The sequence below is a fragment of the Dryobates pubescens genome, chromosome 18, assembly GCF_014839835.1.
Source record: "Dryobates pubescens isolate bDryPub1 chromosome 18, bDryPub1.pri, whole genome shotgun sequence".
NCBI classification, from domain to species: Eukaryota; Metazoa; Chordata; class Aves; order Piciformes; family Picidae; genus Dryobates; species Dryobates pubescens.
In genome coordinates this window covers 2,749,115-2,768,084 of record NC_071629.1, presented here as the reverse complement: position 1 = coordinate 2,768,084, position 18,970 = coordinate 2,749,115, and the positions used below count along the sequence as shown (strand labels likewise).

At 40.5% G+C, this 18,970-nt stretch overlaps 1 protein-coding gene across 2 annotated transcripts in view; it reads right to left on the bottom strand.

The window, feature by feature from the left end:
* Window positions 1-3,981: 3,981 nt before the first annotated feature.
* Window positions 3,982-18,970, bottom strand: part of RPS6KA6 (ribosomal protein S6 kinase A6) — a 42,351-nt gene continuing 27,362 nt past the window's right edge. For both annotated transcript variants that reach the window (XM_054169578.1, XM_054169579.1), the window contains 12 exons: window positions 18,147-18,235; window positions 17,669-17,733; window positions 15,664-15,766; window positions 14,785-14,909; window positions 14,328-14,453; window positions 13,050-13,139; window positions 12,222-12,380; window positions 11,092-11,253; window positions 10,619-10,695; window positions 9,051-9,168; window positions 6,688-6,828; window positions 3,982-5,605 (listed from right to left, as the gene is read on the bottom strand). In XM_054169578.1, the coding sequence (XP_054025553.1) occupies window positions 5,480-5,605; window positions 6,688-6,828; window positions 9,051-9,168; window positions 10,619-10,695; window positions 11,092-11,253; window positions 12,222-12,380; window positions 13,050-13,139; window positions 14,328-14,453; window positions 14,785-14,909; window positions 15,664-15,766; window positions 17,669-17,733; window positions 18,147-18,235 (1,381 nt within the window). In that variant the 3' untranslated portion in view covers window positions 3,982-5,479. The remainder of the gene's footprint in view (window positions 5,606-6,687; window positions 6,829-9,050; window positions 9,169-10,618; window positions 10,696-11,091; window positions 11,254-12,221; window positions 12,381-13,049; window positions 13,140-14,327; window positions 14,454-14,784; window positions 14,910-15,663; window positions 15,767-17,668; window positions 17,734-18,146; window positions 18,236-18,970) is intronic.

Here is an 18,970-nt window from a genome sequence, read left to right as displayed (position 1 = left end):
AGGATGCAAAAATTCACAGCACATTTAATTTAGGACTACAAAGCCAATGAGCAAATATGGCAATTTAGCAAAGAGGAGGTGGTGAACTCCCAGATCATGAACGATGGAATTTGGTCAACTCTAAAATATTATGAACTTGCAACTTCTTCTTTTTATTATTCTAGTACTCAAGGAACTGCCAGCTATTTAAAACTGTACCTTTATCATTGTTCTCTCTCACACACACACAAAAAAAAAAGAGTTTAACAAAAATAAATACAATCTCGAGGTTGTCTTTGGCATGTGGTCATTCAAGGCAATAGTATCTTTTAGCAGCACAGTGCAAAGAAACACAACATACCATACAATGCACTACCAGATTCAGCCTTACAAGGAGAAGAGAACGTAGTACAATGCAAACTTTAATGTCAATATATACAGAGCTTTAAAGAAAACAAATTTTTTTTGTTTGTTTCTTTGTTGTTGGTTTTTTTTTTTAAAATTAAATGAAATAAATACAGTATGATACAAAAATCCACAATATGCTCAAGAGAAAGAAATGACAGTTACAATATCTGGGAACGGGGACCTTGTGGTATACTTTCACCTTTGAAGTACCTCAGAGCATGGAATTCATTGCACACAGTTTTCAACTAATGCCCTTTCGTAGGTTGAGATTTATAGCCGGTCACCTGCCAGAAGAGTTTTAGCTCCAACCAGAGTATCAGTGCAAGATGCCAAAGTGCTTGGGATATTAGGACAACAACAATTGCTGCTTGTAAGCCTAATGCAAACCACACAGAATAGGGACACTCTGTCCTGCAAAGGAGATCCACCTCCAGCATCTTTTCAATTCTCACATTAAAGCCCTGAGACAGGGTTTAATGTTATTCAAACTCACTATTGGTAATAAGCTATGGCCCAAATCTTTGTTATTAAAAGATAGTATCAACTAAACATCTTTTAAAGCTTTCAAAGAAAGGTTGGGTTTGTTACATAGGAAAAATCTCAAGAAAATCTGATTATTTGGAGGGGAATATTTAATCACTTAAGTTATTATAATACTCAAGTCAGCTTTAGATATACACAAAGGGCGGGGGGTGGGGTGGGTTAAAATTGGTATTCATTCTTCTATTCCCAAAGGAAAACCTAAGTTGACCAACATATGAAAAAGACTGAAGGAGGGACAAACAACATTCAGAACATACTTAAAGGCAGAAGAACATTACAGGATGAACAACAGCATAGGCAGGTTTCCAACAGGTCTCAACACATACCCAAGAAAGTTTCTGATTAAGCTTTCACGGTAAGGGTTTGGGTTGTTTTTAACCACACAGAACTTCCTTAGAATTGCATCAGGACCTTATTATCATGGCTTCAGAAGCCTTCTGAAAACTTTGAGGAAGAAAAATCTGCCCCTCCTTTCCCTCCCACAAATATCTGCAAACTCCTCATTCTGAACAGGACCAAAAAAACTTAAGTGCTACAGTAGTACATAAGCCCCTGTGTCTGCACTGATGGTTGAGCCTAATCTCATTGACACAAGCCAGACAATTACTATAGCATTGTGTAATTCACTTAATTCTTACAAGCTAGCTCAACTTTTTAATTTAACATTTGAGAGCAGAGAGCCAAGTACAGGATGCAGCAATGCAGTTAAGTGTACTGCAAGTAACTTCCCATTGCTGAAGTCTGCTAGAGGTAATTTTAACTCTTGGACAAATGAAGATTAGCTTTGCAAAGTGAATTAAAACATGGAAGACAGAATTCAAGCTCAACATGACTGATTTGGGTGAGGTCTTAAATGCCCTTCTGGATGCAAGGAGAACATTTAACCATACTACAACACAGGCCTCAAGTGTACAGTACACTAAGACCACCTACACCTTTGGCTCTTTATGTGGTCAAAGACAATTTACTAGTTTTAAGCGTAATGGGGAAAAACACACAACATCTTAACAGTGGCATAGAGACTACACAAGCCAGCACAAAGTGGCTTAAATCTGCCCACAGCAATGCTCAGGTATCAACACCCTTTGTTATGCTGATATCAAATGCCAATGCACAGGGTTTGGACATATAACAGGAATACAATCAAGTTCCTCACTTTTGATAACAAGGATAACTGAAGAGAGAACCTGCAATATTCAAGGGGTGAAAGAACAGCCAAACATGTCCTAAGCCTGTTCCAGCTGTAGCTGATGTCTGTGGGAACCTACTCTTCTTAGTAAGAACAAATCAGGCTTTATGTGCAACTGAGAACTAGGCACTTCTTTATAACTGCCATTACCAAACAGCACAGTAGAAGATATTTTGCTGGTAGCAACAGAGCCATAGTCAAAATACTCAATCACTTAAGATATTAATTAGCTCTCTGGGAATTGCTCTAAATGCAGAGTCCAGATGTCTATTTCTGTGTAACTGTAAGACTCTGTAAAAATTTCACTCTTTTCTTTCAAAAAAGTAAATCAGTAAGATCCTAACTAGTTTGAAGTCTTGAACTGTGCAGATGATCAAGTGAAACAGTTTACACTAACCTTCCACTCCAGCCAAGAGCAGGTTCAAGTTAAGCCTTCTCCCATGTCAAACATTAAACTGATTACTCAGGAGCAGACCATGCTACTTTTATGTAACTGCTTAACTGAACAAAACCTAAGTTCAAAAACCAAAGGATGAGAAGTGTGCAAGAAATGCCAAGAAGTATCACAAAGATGATGTTTAATGTTGTAAGGAGTAAACTGCACGAGAACTCTTTTGCATCCCTGCACATCCACAAGGTTTCAGTGTGATATGTTGAAATATTCCTAAGAGGTGAACTTCCCCCCAGTTAAGGATTGACATTGGCCTAAGAGGGTACAGTGACCTGTCAGATACAACAAGGGGTCTGCCCACACCTTCTCCTCCTGCGCAGACAGGTTTGTAACCTTGCAGTCACCAAAATGTTGCTTTTACCCCAGGAGCAGCACTTGCACTGGAGGCTAGGACTGACACAAAACCAGCAGGGATAACTTGATAGAATATGTTTTAAATATGCTAGGAATCAGAACATCCATCTTGTTCCTGTACTTCTCTTACCACCTTTGTGTTGCACACCAAGACAAACTTAAGTACCTTCAGCTGCTCACAACTGCTTTTGTGCAAAATGCTTTTAAGGTGCTTGTAATGTGGTGCTTCTAAGCAAGCTAAAAAACACAATACCAGTATCAACACTGTTAAATGATTCATGAATCAAACCATTAAAGACCAACTCTTGCCTCATGGGAAAGCTGAAGACAATTCAAGTTTGCCATTTCAGTTGTGCTCCCTCTATCCCCTACAGTTTTTACTGCTACCTTTTAAACTCACATCATAGCTTGACCTTGGCTAAGGGAGCTTTATTTCCACCACCTCAGTTTTATTTTTCTTAGAGTGAATCCAAATTCTTCTGGCAGTCATTTGTGAATTTACAAAAAACTATGCTGACAGACCCTAGACAAGAGGTTTATAGGCATTCTGGCTGGCAAAGGTCTTCAGTACTGAAAAGAAGGATGAATCACTTGCATAAGGGGCAGATTTCGTACTAAACAATAAGCTTTCCAGGAAGCAGTTGTGTTCTTTGATAAGCTCTCACACATTTCAAACAGGCACCTCAAAACTAGGCACAAATGGCCCCTAAAGCTTCCAACATCTACCAAACACTCAAAAAATTTAGTATGGGCTATGTTCTGCATGACACAAATAGCACACCTATGCTTGCTAGAGCCATTAAATCTCAAATCTACATATATTGATACCTAACTATTTGGCCAGATAATTTCCATCTTCCCCACCACAACAAAAGAAAGCAGCTTATCTAACAGTACTTCCAATGCCACCAAGCATTTCACAGGTATAAGCCAGCACCCTCTGCCTTTTAAGATCTGAGTTACTACCACTATTCTTAGTGGTTGGGCCAGAATTCTCCTGAAAGATTTTTTTTCTCCTGTCTCAAAATGCTGAGTTGTGCCATCACAGGTGTCTAACTGCCTACCAAAAGGAAATTCAATGACAGCAAATCAATCTGAACTTCACATGCTTTTTGGTCGCTGGAATTCTCTAAACTTCAGTCTGCCACCAATTCATTGATCTGCAGATCATCCTGTTATGACAGTACAGTTGCACAGCAGTGCTTTTGAAAATAATTTTAAGATTATCATCTTTGAACACATTACTTCCCAGTCTGTGAGCAGGTAGCACTGGTTTGGAGTCAGAAAATCCCCAGATAATTCTGGCCCTGAAATTAACTTCTCTCCAGCACAGCATTTACAAACAGCTTAAGTCTTAACACCAAGGCAGAGAGGGTGAGCAAGTGCTGCCAATAGGTTCTGGTCAGTCACTTGTCCATACCTGTGAGATTCCCTGGTCAGAATTCCCTTATCTGGGCACTCTGCAAGTCTTATTTATTTTCCCAAGCTACTCCTACAGTTAGGCAAACAGAATGTTGCATTTATGTTCTGTAATGTTTGTACATGCGGCGAGATTCAGATCGAAGCGACGCTCTCTGAAAGTCAAATAAATAGGAAGTAAAATCCATGTGCCAAGTTTGTTAGAACAAAGTGTCAGTTTGTCTTACATGCCAAACAAAACTTAACAGTGGGGATATTCAGTGGAAATGCCTGTCAAGGAAACAGTAACATAACTGATGGGTAGACAATATAAATAAAAGAAGATTGGATTGCATGATGTTGTTCAAATGGTACCGATACTGAGAACCTTCGTTCTGACGGTTTATACACACAGCTCAGTGCTGGACACAAGACCACTTGTGTAACAACTAGAAATACTCATGTCCCTGGAACAGGCCATTTGTTAACCAGTTTGGACTCTTCTTTTGGGTCACAAGTGATCAAATTCAGGTGATGGGTCACATACAGAGTCTTACACATCCCTTTTGTTCGTATTTTCACCACCTTGCCAGTTACTGGCGCCGTGCAAACACAGACCTCCCAAATGAAGTCTGATGCATTTAACACTGGCACAATGTATTAGCCAGCTTTTCATAATGGCAATAAACAAGTTAAATGAATTAAGCTGGATTCATTAAGTGCCCAATTACAAAGTTAAGAGCTTGACTTTCACAACAGGGTCTGAGGGTGTGAAAAAGAGAACTCGTACTGACACTTTGTGTACAACTTGGTCATTGGCAACGGTCCCCTAAACCTTTTTTTTTTGAATGAACCCAGTAAAACTATACAGAACATGAAAGAATATTTGCAACAGATCTCTTAAAGGACAGTGTAGAGAAATTCCTTATGGTGTACCTGATGCTTAAATTAATTGAACAGATACGGCCTGTAAAACAACACAGCATGAACCTGTGGATTTTTTCTTTTCTTCTTCTCTGTTTTAAAAAAAGGACTTTTACAGAATTCAAGTAGTGTAGCAGGAAACCATAGATGCCTTTTTGATCACAAGTCAGGCAAAATAGAGCCACTTATTGGATTTTCCCCTTGCTTCTGTTTGCTAAGGTGTCCCAGTGGATCTACAAGTCTGTTGATGTTAGCTTTTTCATGCTCCGTCGCTGAGCTAAACTTGAGGCTGCAACAGGCTCTAACACTGGTTGAAATGTCTTGTGATTCAGTGCTGAATATGTAGCAGCCATGGCTCCCTAGAGGACAAAGAAATACATAAAAGGCTGTAAAGGTCACTTTCATCTGAAAATAAAGACATTTAATATTAAACTGTTAATTAACTCTAAAACAGGACTTACTGCAGGTCATAGAATCATAGGATGGTTTGGTTTGGAAAGGACCTTAAAGACCATTTAGTTCCTACCCTCCTGCCACAGGCAGGGACACCTCCTGCTGGACCAGGTTGCTCAAAGCCCCATCCAACCTGGCTTTAAACACATCCAGGGTTGTAGCCTCCACAACTTCTCTGGACAACCTTTTCCAATAGCTACCAATGCACATTCTCTGGTTTGCTTTGAAGAAACCCACATCATTTATTGATGAATCCTTCAGGTTTCTAGGCACAGGTATCTGGTGTTGCTTTCTCTTTTTTGTCTACTTCTTTTATGTACATTACATAGAGGAATAATCTTTTCCTGCAGGGCAAAATTATTGCCTTCCAAGCAATACTAGCATCAATTCATCAAATGCAGCCCCTTCAAGTGGCTATTCAGGTCCTGACTTACGAAGACAACACAATTAGGACCGGCTATCACAGGTCTTGGTTTGGAATCCAGCAGAACTAATGAAGTCAATTTAACAGCCAGCTGCATGCAGTGGAATATTTTTGTCACAAGTCAGAAGCACAGATACAGAGCAATGATAAAACTATTGGTGAAAAAAATGTAGTGTAGCTTATTAATTTACATTGGGAAAACACAACAGCAGTCAGAGAAATAAATTCCAAGAGATTTATAGAATGGAAACAAATTCCAAGAGATTTCCTGAGTAAGAATGCTGGGAGACTTGTGGCAGTCTCCATCCCTGATAGCTTTATCAGGTTTCTTTATGGCCAAAGCTGTCTTAATCTTTGAAAAGAAAACACTGAGGAAAAAAAACTTCTCTTTAAATACAGGTTAGAAAAAGATTAATTTACCAATAATTTGTTTCCTTATGTAACTTCAAGCTTTGTGTGCTAGGGAAAATAGGTTTCTTTGCTGGAGGACAAAAAAAGTCCTGCCTATAGGTCTTTAAGGTGACCCAATTCCACAAGCAACATTCAGGCTTCAGGTTGTCTTACCTTTACTAGATGTGGTGCATCTTGCCTGTTTAGTTGATAATGAGGCAGCTGGTCCCTGCAGGCTATCCACGAATGCTTTAGTACTTGCTCTGCTGTATACCGCTGATGTGGGTCTACATGAAGCATATGTGATAACAAGTCCTGAATAAAAACCACACATTTTTCAGTTAAAATCATCTTACATAGTCTTTAAAGCAAAGTACCCTATGTGGTAGGGATTAATACAATGCAAACACACACACACACACAAAAGTATCGAGAGATAAATTGGATCGTTCTGTGCCTTGACACCACAGAAGTCTGAGAACAATGTGTTGTACTATTTAATCAGTCTAACAGAGCAAGCCTTTATTGTAAAGAAACCTACTGTTGTTTATGTTCCATATTTCAGTTTATTGTTAACATAATCTTTAAAAGACTAGCAATCCTATTACAATTTTGCAGGCAGACTTCATAGAAGGAAGCTATTTGCAAGCATCTCTCATTCATGCTACACGTTTGGAGTCTGCTGAATACACATTGCAAGTGAATTCACACACTGCAATGAACTATCCAAGAGTTCTTTCCTTTAAGGAGCTATCTAAAAGTAAAGCAAATAGAAGTGGATACTTGGTTTTGCCTCTTTAGAATCATTAGCAATAAACTGCTAATTACAATGTTGGTCAAAAGAAGAGCTGGGTGGGAAGGGCACAGAACAGGGACAGGAATATCTTGAAAGAATACAAAATATGAGCAAGCTGACAGAATGTTCCTTTGTTTTAAGTACAAAATGTTAAGCATCCTCAGACACCCAGAAGTGAATTACTTGTGCTAAGACAGCTCATCAACCAGCAAGTGCTCTCATTCACTCCTACTGAAACGAACAAATAGTGCAGCTCCAAAGCTGCAAGCTTCATGAAAGATACCTACAGACCAGACCAAACACCAAGCCCAGAGAACACAGAGCAGCTAAGAAGAGATTCATAGAGTCATAGAATGATTTAGGTTGGAAAGGACCTAAAAGATCATAAAATTCCAACCCCCCTCACACAGGGCAGGACATCTTCCACTAGACCAGATTGCTCAAGGCCTCATCCCACCTGGTCTTGAACATCTCCAGGAAGGAGGCATCCCCAACCTCCCTAGGCAACCTGTTCCAGTGCCTCAGCAACCTCACTGAAAGAATTTCTGCCTCATCTCCAGTCTAAATCTGCCCTCCTCAAGGTCCAATCCATTCCCTCTCATCACTACAAGCCCTTGGAAAAAATCCCCTCCAAGATTTCTTGTAGGCCCTCTTCAAGTACTGCAAAGCTGCTCTAAAGTCTCCCTGGAACCTTCTCTTCTCTAGGCTGAACCCCAATTCTCTCAGCCTGTCCCCATAGGGGAGGTGCTCAAGCCCTCTGATTAACTTCTGACCTCCTCTGGACCCACTCCAGCAGCTGATGAAGATTTTGAGCAAGACAGCCAAATATATTTGACTGATAAAGTACTTGTTTAATTGCTGGAAGTACTGGAGACAGAAGACCTGATGACTTGTGTTGAACAACATGAAATAAATTGTTCTACAAAACATCTGACCCATTAATGCCAGACTGGTTAGCTAATAGAAGAGGCAAATGTGAAAAGTCCTCCTTCCATTTAAGGAATCTCACAAACACTTCATTTTGATCCAATAAAAACAAAGAAGAAAAGAAAGAATACTGATGATAGAAAGTCTGTATTAGGTCCTATCTTACTTAACATCTTTATCAGTGACCTGAGAGAAGGAAGAGAGTGCACTCTTGCTAGGTTCACAGTGGGGCACCAATCTGCAGGCATGAAGGCAAAGCTAGTGAGTCTGAGGGCAGAGCAGCCACCCCAAACTTGGCAGGGACAAATGCAAGATGCTGCCCTTGGAAAGGAAGAAGTTGTTGCCAAGGTACAGGGTGTGGACTGACTGGCTGGGGACCAGCTTTGCTGAGGACCAGGAGATTTTGGTAGACTGAACCTGAGCCACCAGCATAACCTAGCATCCAAGCATACTGGCAATCCTAGAATCAGCATGGACAAAGGAATGGAGACAGAGGATAAAGTAAACCAAAACATGTTCCAGCTTGAAATCAAGAAACTTTTTCCTCACTACAGCACCCAAGCACTGGAAAAGGCTGCCCATGCAAGCTACAGGTTTCCAAAAATCAGACTGAATCAAGCCCTGAGCTGTTTGCTCAGATCTCACAGCTAGCCCTGTCTTGAGCAGAAGGTTGGACTAGATGCCCTTCATTGCAATAAAGCTCACAGGTCATAACAGCAAAACTACTGTGTTTGACTAGTCTACTTCATAAAGTTCAGGAACTGTCATTTTGAATTCTACAAACATGTAAGAACAAACCAAAACACATTCACACCTTTGCTGCATCTGAAACAGTGTCCCAGTTGCCTCCACTCAAAGAGAACTTTCCACTGCCTATTCGTACCAGGATCTCCTCTGGAGTATCATTAGGACCATTGGCAAATGGAGTATAGCTGTTGAAAGAAAAAAAAATACAACCAAAGCACTTTGGTATAGCAAGAAGCTGAAAGAAATTAGAATGATTCACAAGATTTTACTGAGTAGCTATCCCACTGCTGACAGAAACACACTACATAGTATTAAATGCTTCTTACATTAGCATTTCACCTTCCAAATGATATTATTTTCTTTGCAATTGTGGCTAACCAAGTGGAAGAAATAAGACATCTTTTAAATCTGAATTTCTGAAGTTATTATTTTAATAATGTATTCTAATCAGTGCAGACTTTCAAATTAAACAGAGATGACTGACAAAAATTCTGCTAAATTACCAGAGCATGTAGAGTAATCCAAACCTGGAACAGCACCCTAAGAAAAGAGCCCAATAAAGCTGAAGTAACACAATGTCCAGGGCACGGGCATTTCATTAGAGAATGAGCACAGTGTGCAAAAGTCTATCATCTACGTAAAAGTTCAAGACAGTTCTCATGGTAGCTTGTTACTCAAGTGAGTTTGGGAAGCTTAAACCACAATATCATTGGTTTTGGAGGTTTTTAAACACCCTTCAGATTTCAAATAAGCTTGCCAACAATAATTACGCTTCGTGCGTTCTACCTCAGTACTTTGAAAGCTCAGCATAGAAGAAAGATTAACCAGCATCATCAACAGAGGTTTATGAACTCTCCCAGCCAGTTAGTTCAAGCCTCTCAGCTGACAAGCTCAAGAGGAACAAAATGGAAAACCAGGAATTAATGCTGGACCATTCCTCCCCCACACTCTGTCCTGCCGTATCTTTTGTTCAATCACTCTCAAGTGTGCTTGTAGAATATACAACCCAGTACCTGCATATCTGCACTGAAATTATACAGCAACCTGAGTTTTGATGACAAACTGTGGTGGTGGTGGTATAATTTTACATTAGCTACTACACATTTTATCAGGAGGAACAATTTCCATTAGATGGCATTCACCCATTAGGAAAAAAAATCTGGTATTTCTGTTAGAGCAAAAGTCAGAAAATCTTTTGTCACTTAGCTACCAAGCACCTCACGGCGCTTAAGAGAAGTTTAGAAGACTTAAGGGGTTACAAGTTAGTGTGTTCTACAGAAGGGCTGAGAGTCAGGCCTGTGGAAGGACATACACAAAGGTGGACTACAAGAGTACCAGAAAAGGAAGAAGAAAACCACCACATACTTCCACAGAATAAATTATCTCTTGAAACCTGGAGAGTGTCTTTGGCATCCTTCAGGGACATGCTAGAGAAGAGAGAAGCCTCAAACCTACCTGTAAGATAAGCCTAGTTTATGCCTGCATTTACTTAACAGCTTCCTGTTCCACTTTGGCGTCTTTGCCATTCTGCATTCACACACTGAGGCAATCTTTTGCCATTTTAATGGCAGCATAGACTCCTGCAGCCTGCTGGGATTTTTAGGTAAACAAAAAAAGCTAAGAAATGTTTCTCACCCTGCCAGCATTGTGTAAAGAAGAACACCCAAGCTCCATATGTCACAAGCAGCATCATATCCCTGTCTCATGAGAACCTATAAAACAAAGTGTGTTAATGACTTCTCATGTACTAAAAAGCACCCCAAAGCAATAGCACTACACAGCCCAAGGAGGGGTAAGTCAATCCCAAGACAATTTCAGAGGTGTGATTATTTTTTAATGTAAAGGTCACTACCAACAACATTTCTCTTCCCCAGAGCAGCATCACTTTAAGATTCTCAACAGGCTTACATCTTATTTTTGAGGTTGGATTCTGCTATTTTTAAAGCAAGTTTATGATAAACATATGCAACAGTGTTTATAAAGTAGGTATGGTTATAATTAAGGGAAACTAGAAGAGTTTTTCTGTTTGTCTTTTTTTAAGCACTGCAAGAAAGTTTAAGTACTTAATACATCCAAAGCAGCATAGAGAAACCAGCAGCTTAAGATACCTCTGGTGCCACAAAGTTTGCAGTGTAGCATGGAGTTAGAAGCAGTCCATTTTCTCCTCTAAGTTGTTTTGCAAATCCAAAATCACAAATCCTTATGGAATCAGCATTATTTGAATCATCTGTATATAAAATATTACTAGGTTTAAGGTCTCGATGCACTACCTTTAAAAAGAGGAAGGTTAAAATCTGTTAGAAGTTGTTTGCCTGTCATTTGCACTTTATAAAAGCTATTCTCTAGATTCATGTGGTTATTAACAGTTCTACATTATGTCAGTTCCAAGCAGCAAAAATTCTGGCTCAAGTAATGTCATAAAAAAGCCTGATGGTTCATAATCACAGAATGGCTCCAGCTGGAAAACACCACAGAGATCATCTACTCCAACCTCCCAGCCACAGGCAGGGACACCTCTCAACTAGACTCAGCTGCTCAAGGCCTTCAATGCCCCCAGGAAGGAGGTATCCACAACCTCCATGGGCAGCCTATTCTAGATTGTCACCACCCTCATACTGAAGTACCTCTCCCTCAGACCCAGTCTAACCCTGCTCTCCCTCAGCTTCAAACCATTCCCCCTTGTCCTGTCTCTCTCAAGACCCTTATGAAAAGTCCCTCTCCAACCTTCCTGTAGAAGCCCTTCAGCTATTGGAAGGTAGCTCAGAGGTCCCCCTCAAGTCTTTTCTTCTCCAGGCTGAAGAACCCCAGTTCCCTCAGCCTATCCCTATAGCAGAGGTGTACCAGCCCTTGGATCATCTTTGTGGCCCTCTGGACTCTCCAACAGCTCTGTGTCCTTCTTATGACAGGGACACCAGAACTGGAGTCATTATTCAAGGTGGGGGTCTCACGTACAGAGTAAAGTGAAAGAACCACCTCTCTTGACCTGTCAGCCACACTCGTCTTAATACAGTTGAAACTAATGACCATTTGCTAACAAGCATCTGCTGTTCCATAACCTGCAGTAGAGTCAACAGTGCTTGCCAGGACTACAGGATGGGTTCCATTTACCTTTCTCATAAAATACCCTGAATCCTCCTCCCTTCTTAAATACAAGCCAAGCCCAGCACCTAAGCCAAGGTGTTTGTTAACTGCCAGCAGCGTGAAGGCAGCTATGCCATGGAAGAAAGCTTGCACTCACTCCTTGGCAGTGCAGGTAGTCCACAGTCTTAGTTATGGTGTACAACACAGCGCTGGCTTCTCGCTCCGAGAAGAACTTCTGCCTGAGAATTCGGTCGAGCAGCTCCCCTCCTTTCATCAGCTCAGTGACAAGGTAGATGAATCTACCATCATCATACACCTGACAAGAAGTTTAGCCAGTGTAAATGCATATAAATACACACATTCAAAGAAAAAAGATTGGCTGTAATTATACATCCTGGTAAGACCAAAATGACAGACTAGAGTGCTCACCTACTCACACACCAGCAGAAAGCACAAACAGCAGCTACGGACAAATTTCATTCTGCAATTCAGGAGCCTTAAAGCTGTATAAAGACAGCTTATGTGTCATTCTGGGAGATGCTGAGGTAATGGATTGTAATTCATGACTTGGAATGAAATTTTTCAGTCTAGGAACTTCAGTTGTAAGAGGAGAGCAGATTACCACTATCTATTCCTCTTCCTCTCCACAGAGAATTTTAAACTGCTGGCACTCTGCATATACAGGCCAACAGACAACTGCTTTTTTGAGAGCCAGATTACTAACACATTACTCACTCATTTGAAATAAGTGAAAAAAAGTTATTTTTGAGCTTTACATCCTTTCCCACTTCAAGCTCACTAAACAGCAGTAAGAGAAATTAAGCATTTCAAAAGCAGACACTGTCCTCGCATTAACTCTAGCTACTGCTCTCCTAATACAGTTCACTACACAAAAGAAATCTGAATAATTCCAATCAAGTCCTTGCCTCTGTATTTATCTATTGACTACTGTGCAATAAGAGGCAGCAGAGAAAGAGGTACATACATCCTTTAAAGTGATGATATTTGGATGCTGTCCATAACGCATGAGAATCTCTATCTCTTCAGAGGGATCCCTCTTGCTTTTATCAATTATCTGCAAAATACAGCAACAGGAAAAACAAATTTGGCTTAAAGTCTATTCAATAAAGAAGCTTTTTTTTTGTATTTACATTCTGACTTCAACAACGGAATAAAAACATTTCTAGAGTTCACTGCTTCTTTCTAGTCATGAATAATTCATCTCCCAGCCTCACATCCTACTGTTTATTCATTTCTTGCTCTCTCCTTGCTACCAGTTAGAACCATATCATTACTGCGGTCTGTTCTGCTCCAACGGACAAGGGAAGGCAATGCACTGTTTGAAGCAGTACTGGGGAGCCTATTTCAGTGTTTGAGAATCCTTGCAGTGAAGGAGTTTCTTCTAATTTTCAATCTAAACCTCCCCTTGTGCAACTTCAGGCCATTTCCTCTCATTCTATCATTTGTTAATAAAGAGGAGAAACCAACGCCCACCTTGCTACAACTTCCTTTCAGGCAGTTGTAGAGAGCAATGAGGTCTCTGCTGAGCCTCCTTTACTCCAGGCTGAACCACCTCAGCTCCTTCAGCCTCTCCTCATAAGACCTGTTCTCCAGACCCTTAACCAGCTTTGCTGCTCTTCTCTGGACATGCTCAATGTCTTTCCTGTAGTGAGGGGCCCAAAACTAAACCCAGTACTGAAGGTGTGGCCTCACCAGTGCCAAGTACAGGGGGACAATCTCTTCCCTGGTCTTGCTGGTCACACTGCTACAAATACAGACCAGAATGCTGTTTGCCTTCTTGGCCACCTGGGCATATACTGGCTTGTATTCAACCAGTTATTGATCAACAGCCCTGAGTCTCTCCAGCCACTCTGCCCCAAGCATTTAGCATTCATGGAATTGTTGTGACCCAAGTGCAGGACTTGAACTTGTTGAATTTCATGCAGCTGGCCTTGGCCCATAGATCCAGCCTGTTTAGGTCCCTCTGTAGATCCTCCCTACCCTCAAGGAGATGAACGCTCCCTCCCAACTTAGTGTCATCTGCAAACTTACTGAGGGTGCACTGAACCCCCTCATCCCTGACAAAGACCTTAAACAGAACAGAGAAGCCAATATAGGATTCCAAGGATGAAACCACAACTTTTCATTTCTCACAGCATAAGAACAGCTACACAAACTACAGGGGGGAAAAAAGATTATGCACCTAAAATTTAGAAATTGACTACAGAATTTCAGAACTGCCAGTGAAATTTATTCCAAGTACCTTTACAGCAAACTCCATGTTTGTAGCTATGTGTATACATCTCTTGCAAACAGAGTAGGAACCGACCCCAATATCTTCCTTCAGCTCGTACACATCAGTAAACTGTGCGCTGCTTCCATGAAGTTGCTGTAAAAAACCAAACACATACAAGCTGTCATCTAGAGCAACAAGACACTTGCTGTCATATTACTGCTTCCAACTTGCTCATCCCTCTTCTCTTTTCAATTCCGCCTCCAGAAAAGCAGCAACTTGGCTGTTTAAAATTTAAAACCCACCCCATGGAAGCATTCTAATAATGCACATTTGAGAGCAGGCTCCCCAGCCACAAAAGAAGGTTGGACTCGATCTTTGAGGTCTCTTCCAACCTTGCTGACACTGTGAAGAACAGACTGAAGCATTAAATAGTGGTCAGTCTTTGGCATGTCAAAAATGTCTCCCCAAGAAAATAGAACGTTACCTGTACTATTGGCAGGATATTGGTGAGCGGTGATATTTTGTGATCTTCTACAGTAGTAGTTGCAACAAAACTAAATCCTTTGAAGAGCTGATGTGCATTTGCACTGGGTGGGACTCCTGGAGAATCTAGAGGCACACACATTTGATTAGCATGGCTAAATCCTGTGCATTTGCACTGGGTGGGACTCCTGGAGAATCCAGAGGCATACACATTCGATTAGCATGATTAAATCCCAGCAAGACCTCTTTTTTTTTTTTACATTTAGGAGAGATGCATTTGAAGAAATATTTTGAGAGATAAGGGCAATGCTGATAAATAAGACTTCTAGTCAGTTTCAAGGTCCAGCTTGACAGGGTGCTGGGCCATCTGGTTGAAACTATAATCTTATCCTTGAGGTCCCTTCCAACCTGGTATTCTAGGAGTCTGCCTTGTTTCAATAACACACTTCACAAAGCAAAGTATTCTAGGTTTTATCTAACACTGCAAACCCTGCAGAAGCTAATGTAGGGATACATGATTTCAGGAAGAAATCAGCATTAATCAGTGCTGAAAGCAAATTTACTTTCAGTATTCCATACCTTTCCCCTAAAAACACTCTATCTTTGAGTTCAAACTGCAACTAGAAACCATAATTCAGCTGTTAATATTGCCCTTTTTCTCCCCTCTGTTTTTCTGGAGAATCAAAGTTTATCAAACTATTTCAAAGAACAGGAACTTGCTAAGGAGAATATACTCCTTCAAAGTACTGACAAAAGTTGGACCCCTTCCTTTTAATTTCCTCACTGTTTTTTCCCCCCTCTTAATAAGCTTCTTATAACATCAGTTTGACCCCTCTTGTCCCATAGTCCCCACCAATTATTTATAAGCATGCACAATTACCTTTTGGTGTTTTTGCTGTGAATTCTGGATCAAAACAGAAGGTATCTTCTGGCTTTCCAGAAGCAGGTTTAAATGGGGGTTGAATTTCTCTTCTGAACAGTTTCTGAAGTATAAGGACAAAGTAATAACATTAATAGTGAAGGAAGCTTCCACGGCTGCTGTAATTTTGCCAAACTAAAGGGAAAGCAACTCAAATGTTTTTGTATTAAGAGCTTTCTGGAAGAGTGAATAATACAGAGCAAGTAGAAAGCCACAAATATATGCAGAAAGCCTGAGTTATTTTCATGTACCTTTTATTTGAGATGTTATGGAAAACATTACCAAACAAGTCAAACAGCACACAGCTCTTTGTCCCTTCTTCTGAATCTGTCTCATCTAACAGATCTGATCTACACCAGCAGGCTGCTCCTTACCACTGGCTTATCTCTGGCTCACTCAGAGCACAGAAAAGCCATAGCACATCTTACCTTCTATCACCTCAGACCTGGCTCACTGCTGATTTGCCAGAACTCTGACAAACCCACTCCAAAGGGAAGCTATGGAATGCAGTCTTTTACCTATCTATTCTGGGTCACAGACAAAGGCCTCTCACAAGTGGCAGGCGGGGCCCTCTTGGCAAGGAACTGCCAGTTCCCAAAACTCTATTCCAGGCTTTTCCTAGTCTACTAAAATAAGTCAGGGGGAAGGAAGGGAAAGCAGAACAACAGCTCCTCCTTACTCAGCTTGCTTTAGAAAGAAATACATTGCCCAAGTGACCTCACATCAGCCATAAGTCCCTTTTAGACTCAAGGAAGATAAAAATTGGTGTCAAAGCCTGAAGAAGCAAAGTTTGGAAAACGTTTTCTTGGCATTTTTCTCATCTTTTCAGACCTAGTTTTGCAAGTTTATTTCATTTAATCTTCCTGCACAAGGACATGAAATATATTTCATTAAAACAAAACAAAAAAAAAAGACAACCAAGCAAGGAAGAGGGACTTGAATTCATCTCAAAGAAATGAGATAAAAGAAGCGGTCATCAACACCACTGCAGCGAAAGAAATACAAGGCACTGCCTAATATTAAAGAAAGAAGGAAGAGTTAGAACTGCAGAAGTTCCAAACTTCCTTGCTGGTATGTATTTCAACATCAGTCCCTTGAAGTAGATAATCAAGCCCTAACAACACAAAGTGTACTCAAAATGGTTTTTCTGTTACTGAAAACACCACTTGCTAAATCGGGATTCTGCAGTAGATGCTGCATAAATTCAGCTAGAAAAACACCTTCTCAGAAGTAAATGCAAGAGGCAGAAGGATAATAACAGGCTTTAAAAACACAGGCACAGAACTGGCCAGCACTGCAGGCAGTTCTGTCAGCAGAGCAACATCTTAATCATTCTGCCTACCCTTTGGTAGGCATTACAGCAAAGGAGTGTTTTCAGAGTGGATTTATTTGATATAGAGCAGCGTGGGTTTGAGAAACACAACTCAGAGATTAGAGAACCACGGAGGAAAAGGATCAAGGTGCTTGTTAAAAATTGAAGCAAGCAAAGCAATCATGAACTTGTACAGACTTCTGAGCACCAGAGTCAATACTTCAGCTGTGAATGGACTATGATTAATAAAATAGGAGTGTGCTGGGGCTAACCAGAAAGAAGTCCAAGAGAATTACTGTCTCGGTGAGTGTGTGCGCTCTGCACGGAAGCACTGGATGGGTATTTACTGAAGAGTAATATTCCTGCACAGGGAACACCAGCATCTTCTTCCAGCCACAAATGTTCTAACATACAATTTCAGCTTTAGAATGTTGAAGCTCTTAATTATTTAAGAAGTAAATGAACAATTTATAATTAATACTCTCCATACCATAAATAATACAGCTCCAGATGCCAAATAAGTTCACAGTAGGAGCCAGAATATAAGTCAGCAGTACTGCAATGTTTATTGTGCCCTATTTGGATGCAAACACATATGCTGCAACAAAAAAAATATTGCAACCAGCTTTATCATTCTGATTGTTTTGCACTTACATTCCAGTCAACAGTAGAAAAGAAAGGATGTCTCTTGATTTCTTCAACTCCATCTGAACCAGCTCCTGAACAAAGAAAATACTTCATTAAAACACATGTTGGGTAAGCTCTTTGAAGATTGCACTACAAATTGGTTTGTGTCTGAAAGATGTGCATAGAGGTGGCTATTTGGGGGAACTGTAAATACAGAAAACATTCCAAGGATGTAAATACTCAAGTAAAAGTCATCAAAAGTGTACAAAAAGGCAAAGTCAGTATTCTTTACTCTGATACTGTCAAAGCTTTGGCTTACTGCTGAGTGTACATGAAAGTAATCAGGCATTAGCCAAAGCCAGAAGTAGTGATCCAAGCTAACAAGAAATAGTACCTAAACCCAAATCTTACTGACCATCCAAAGCCTGACAGTGTCTAGCAACTACTTCAAATAGTAACTCAACCCAACTACTTTTATATCAAAGATTCAAACAGATGAACCAACCTAATCTGTTTGATGGGTTCCTTTTAAACAACATCCTCAGGAGACTTTGTGCTTCAGGGCTGAGGAACTGAGGCATTCCAAGTTTTGCTCTGAAGGAAAACAGAACAAGCAAGTGAAAACTGTATCTTAGTAAAAATTGTCTACAGAGATTTTACTGCTCAGTTTGATGCATCAAGCATTTATTTCAAAGTCTTAAGTACACATTTAACTCAGCAGCTTTAATCTTTTCTATTATAGGAGTAGTTTTAAAAAGAAAAAACCCACAACACAAAACCCCCAAACAGAAAACACAGCAGACCAAAAATCCCAAACCCCACCCAAGCCCCCAACCCCCCCCAGAAATTAGCTTCATACCAATATAAAGTTAAGTAGTTCTTGGAAATACTAAGTGTTTTCAAAGGTATTCTCATGTCACCAGGAACTTAACACCAAAATATATCTACCAGAATCAATGCCAGAAGACAGTCACCATACCCCAGATTACTTGCCCCTGAAGTAAAAGCCAATATTCTTCTTGAAGCAAGAGCCCCAAGAAGCAGCTCATTAAGCCATCAGACAGAACTTTACTGACTTTACCAAGCTGGTTTATAAAAAAAAACCAACCAAAACCACACTAAGGCAAGAAGTTCTTCTGCAGAACTGCTGCATCACTTAGAGGTCCAAGTGAGAGTAGTGATCTGACCCATCTGCTTTCACCGAGTATCACTACTAACTGCAATGGAAGTAAGTTCAAACTCATCCCCTCCCCTATCACCCCCTCAAACTGCCCAAGGCCCTGCATGTGGCCTAAAGGAAACTCTTTGTTACTAAGCACACACAAAGAT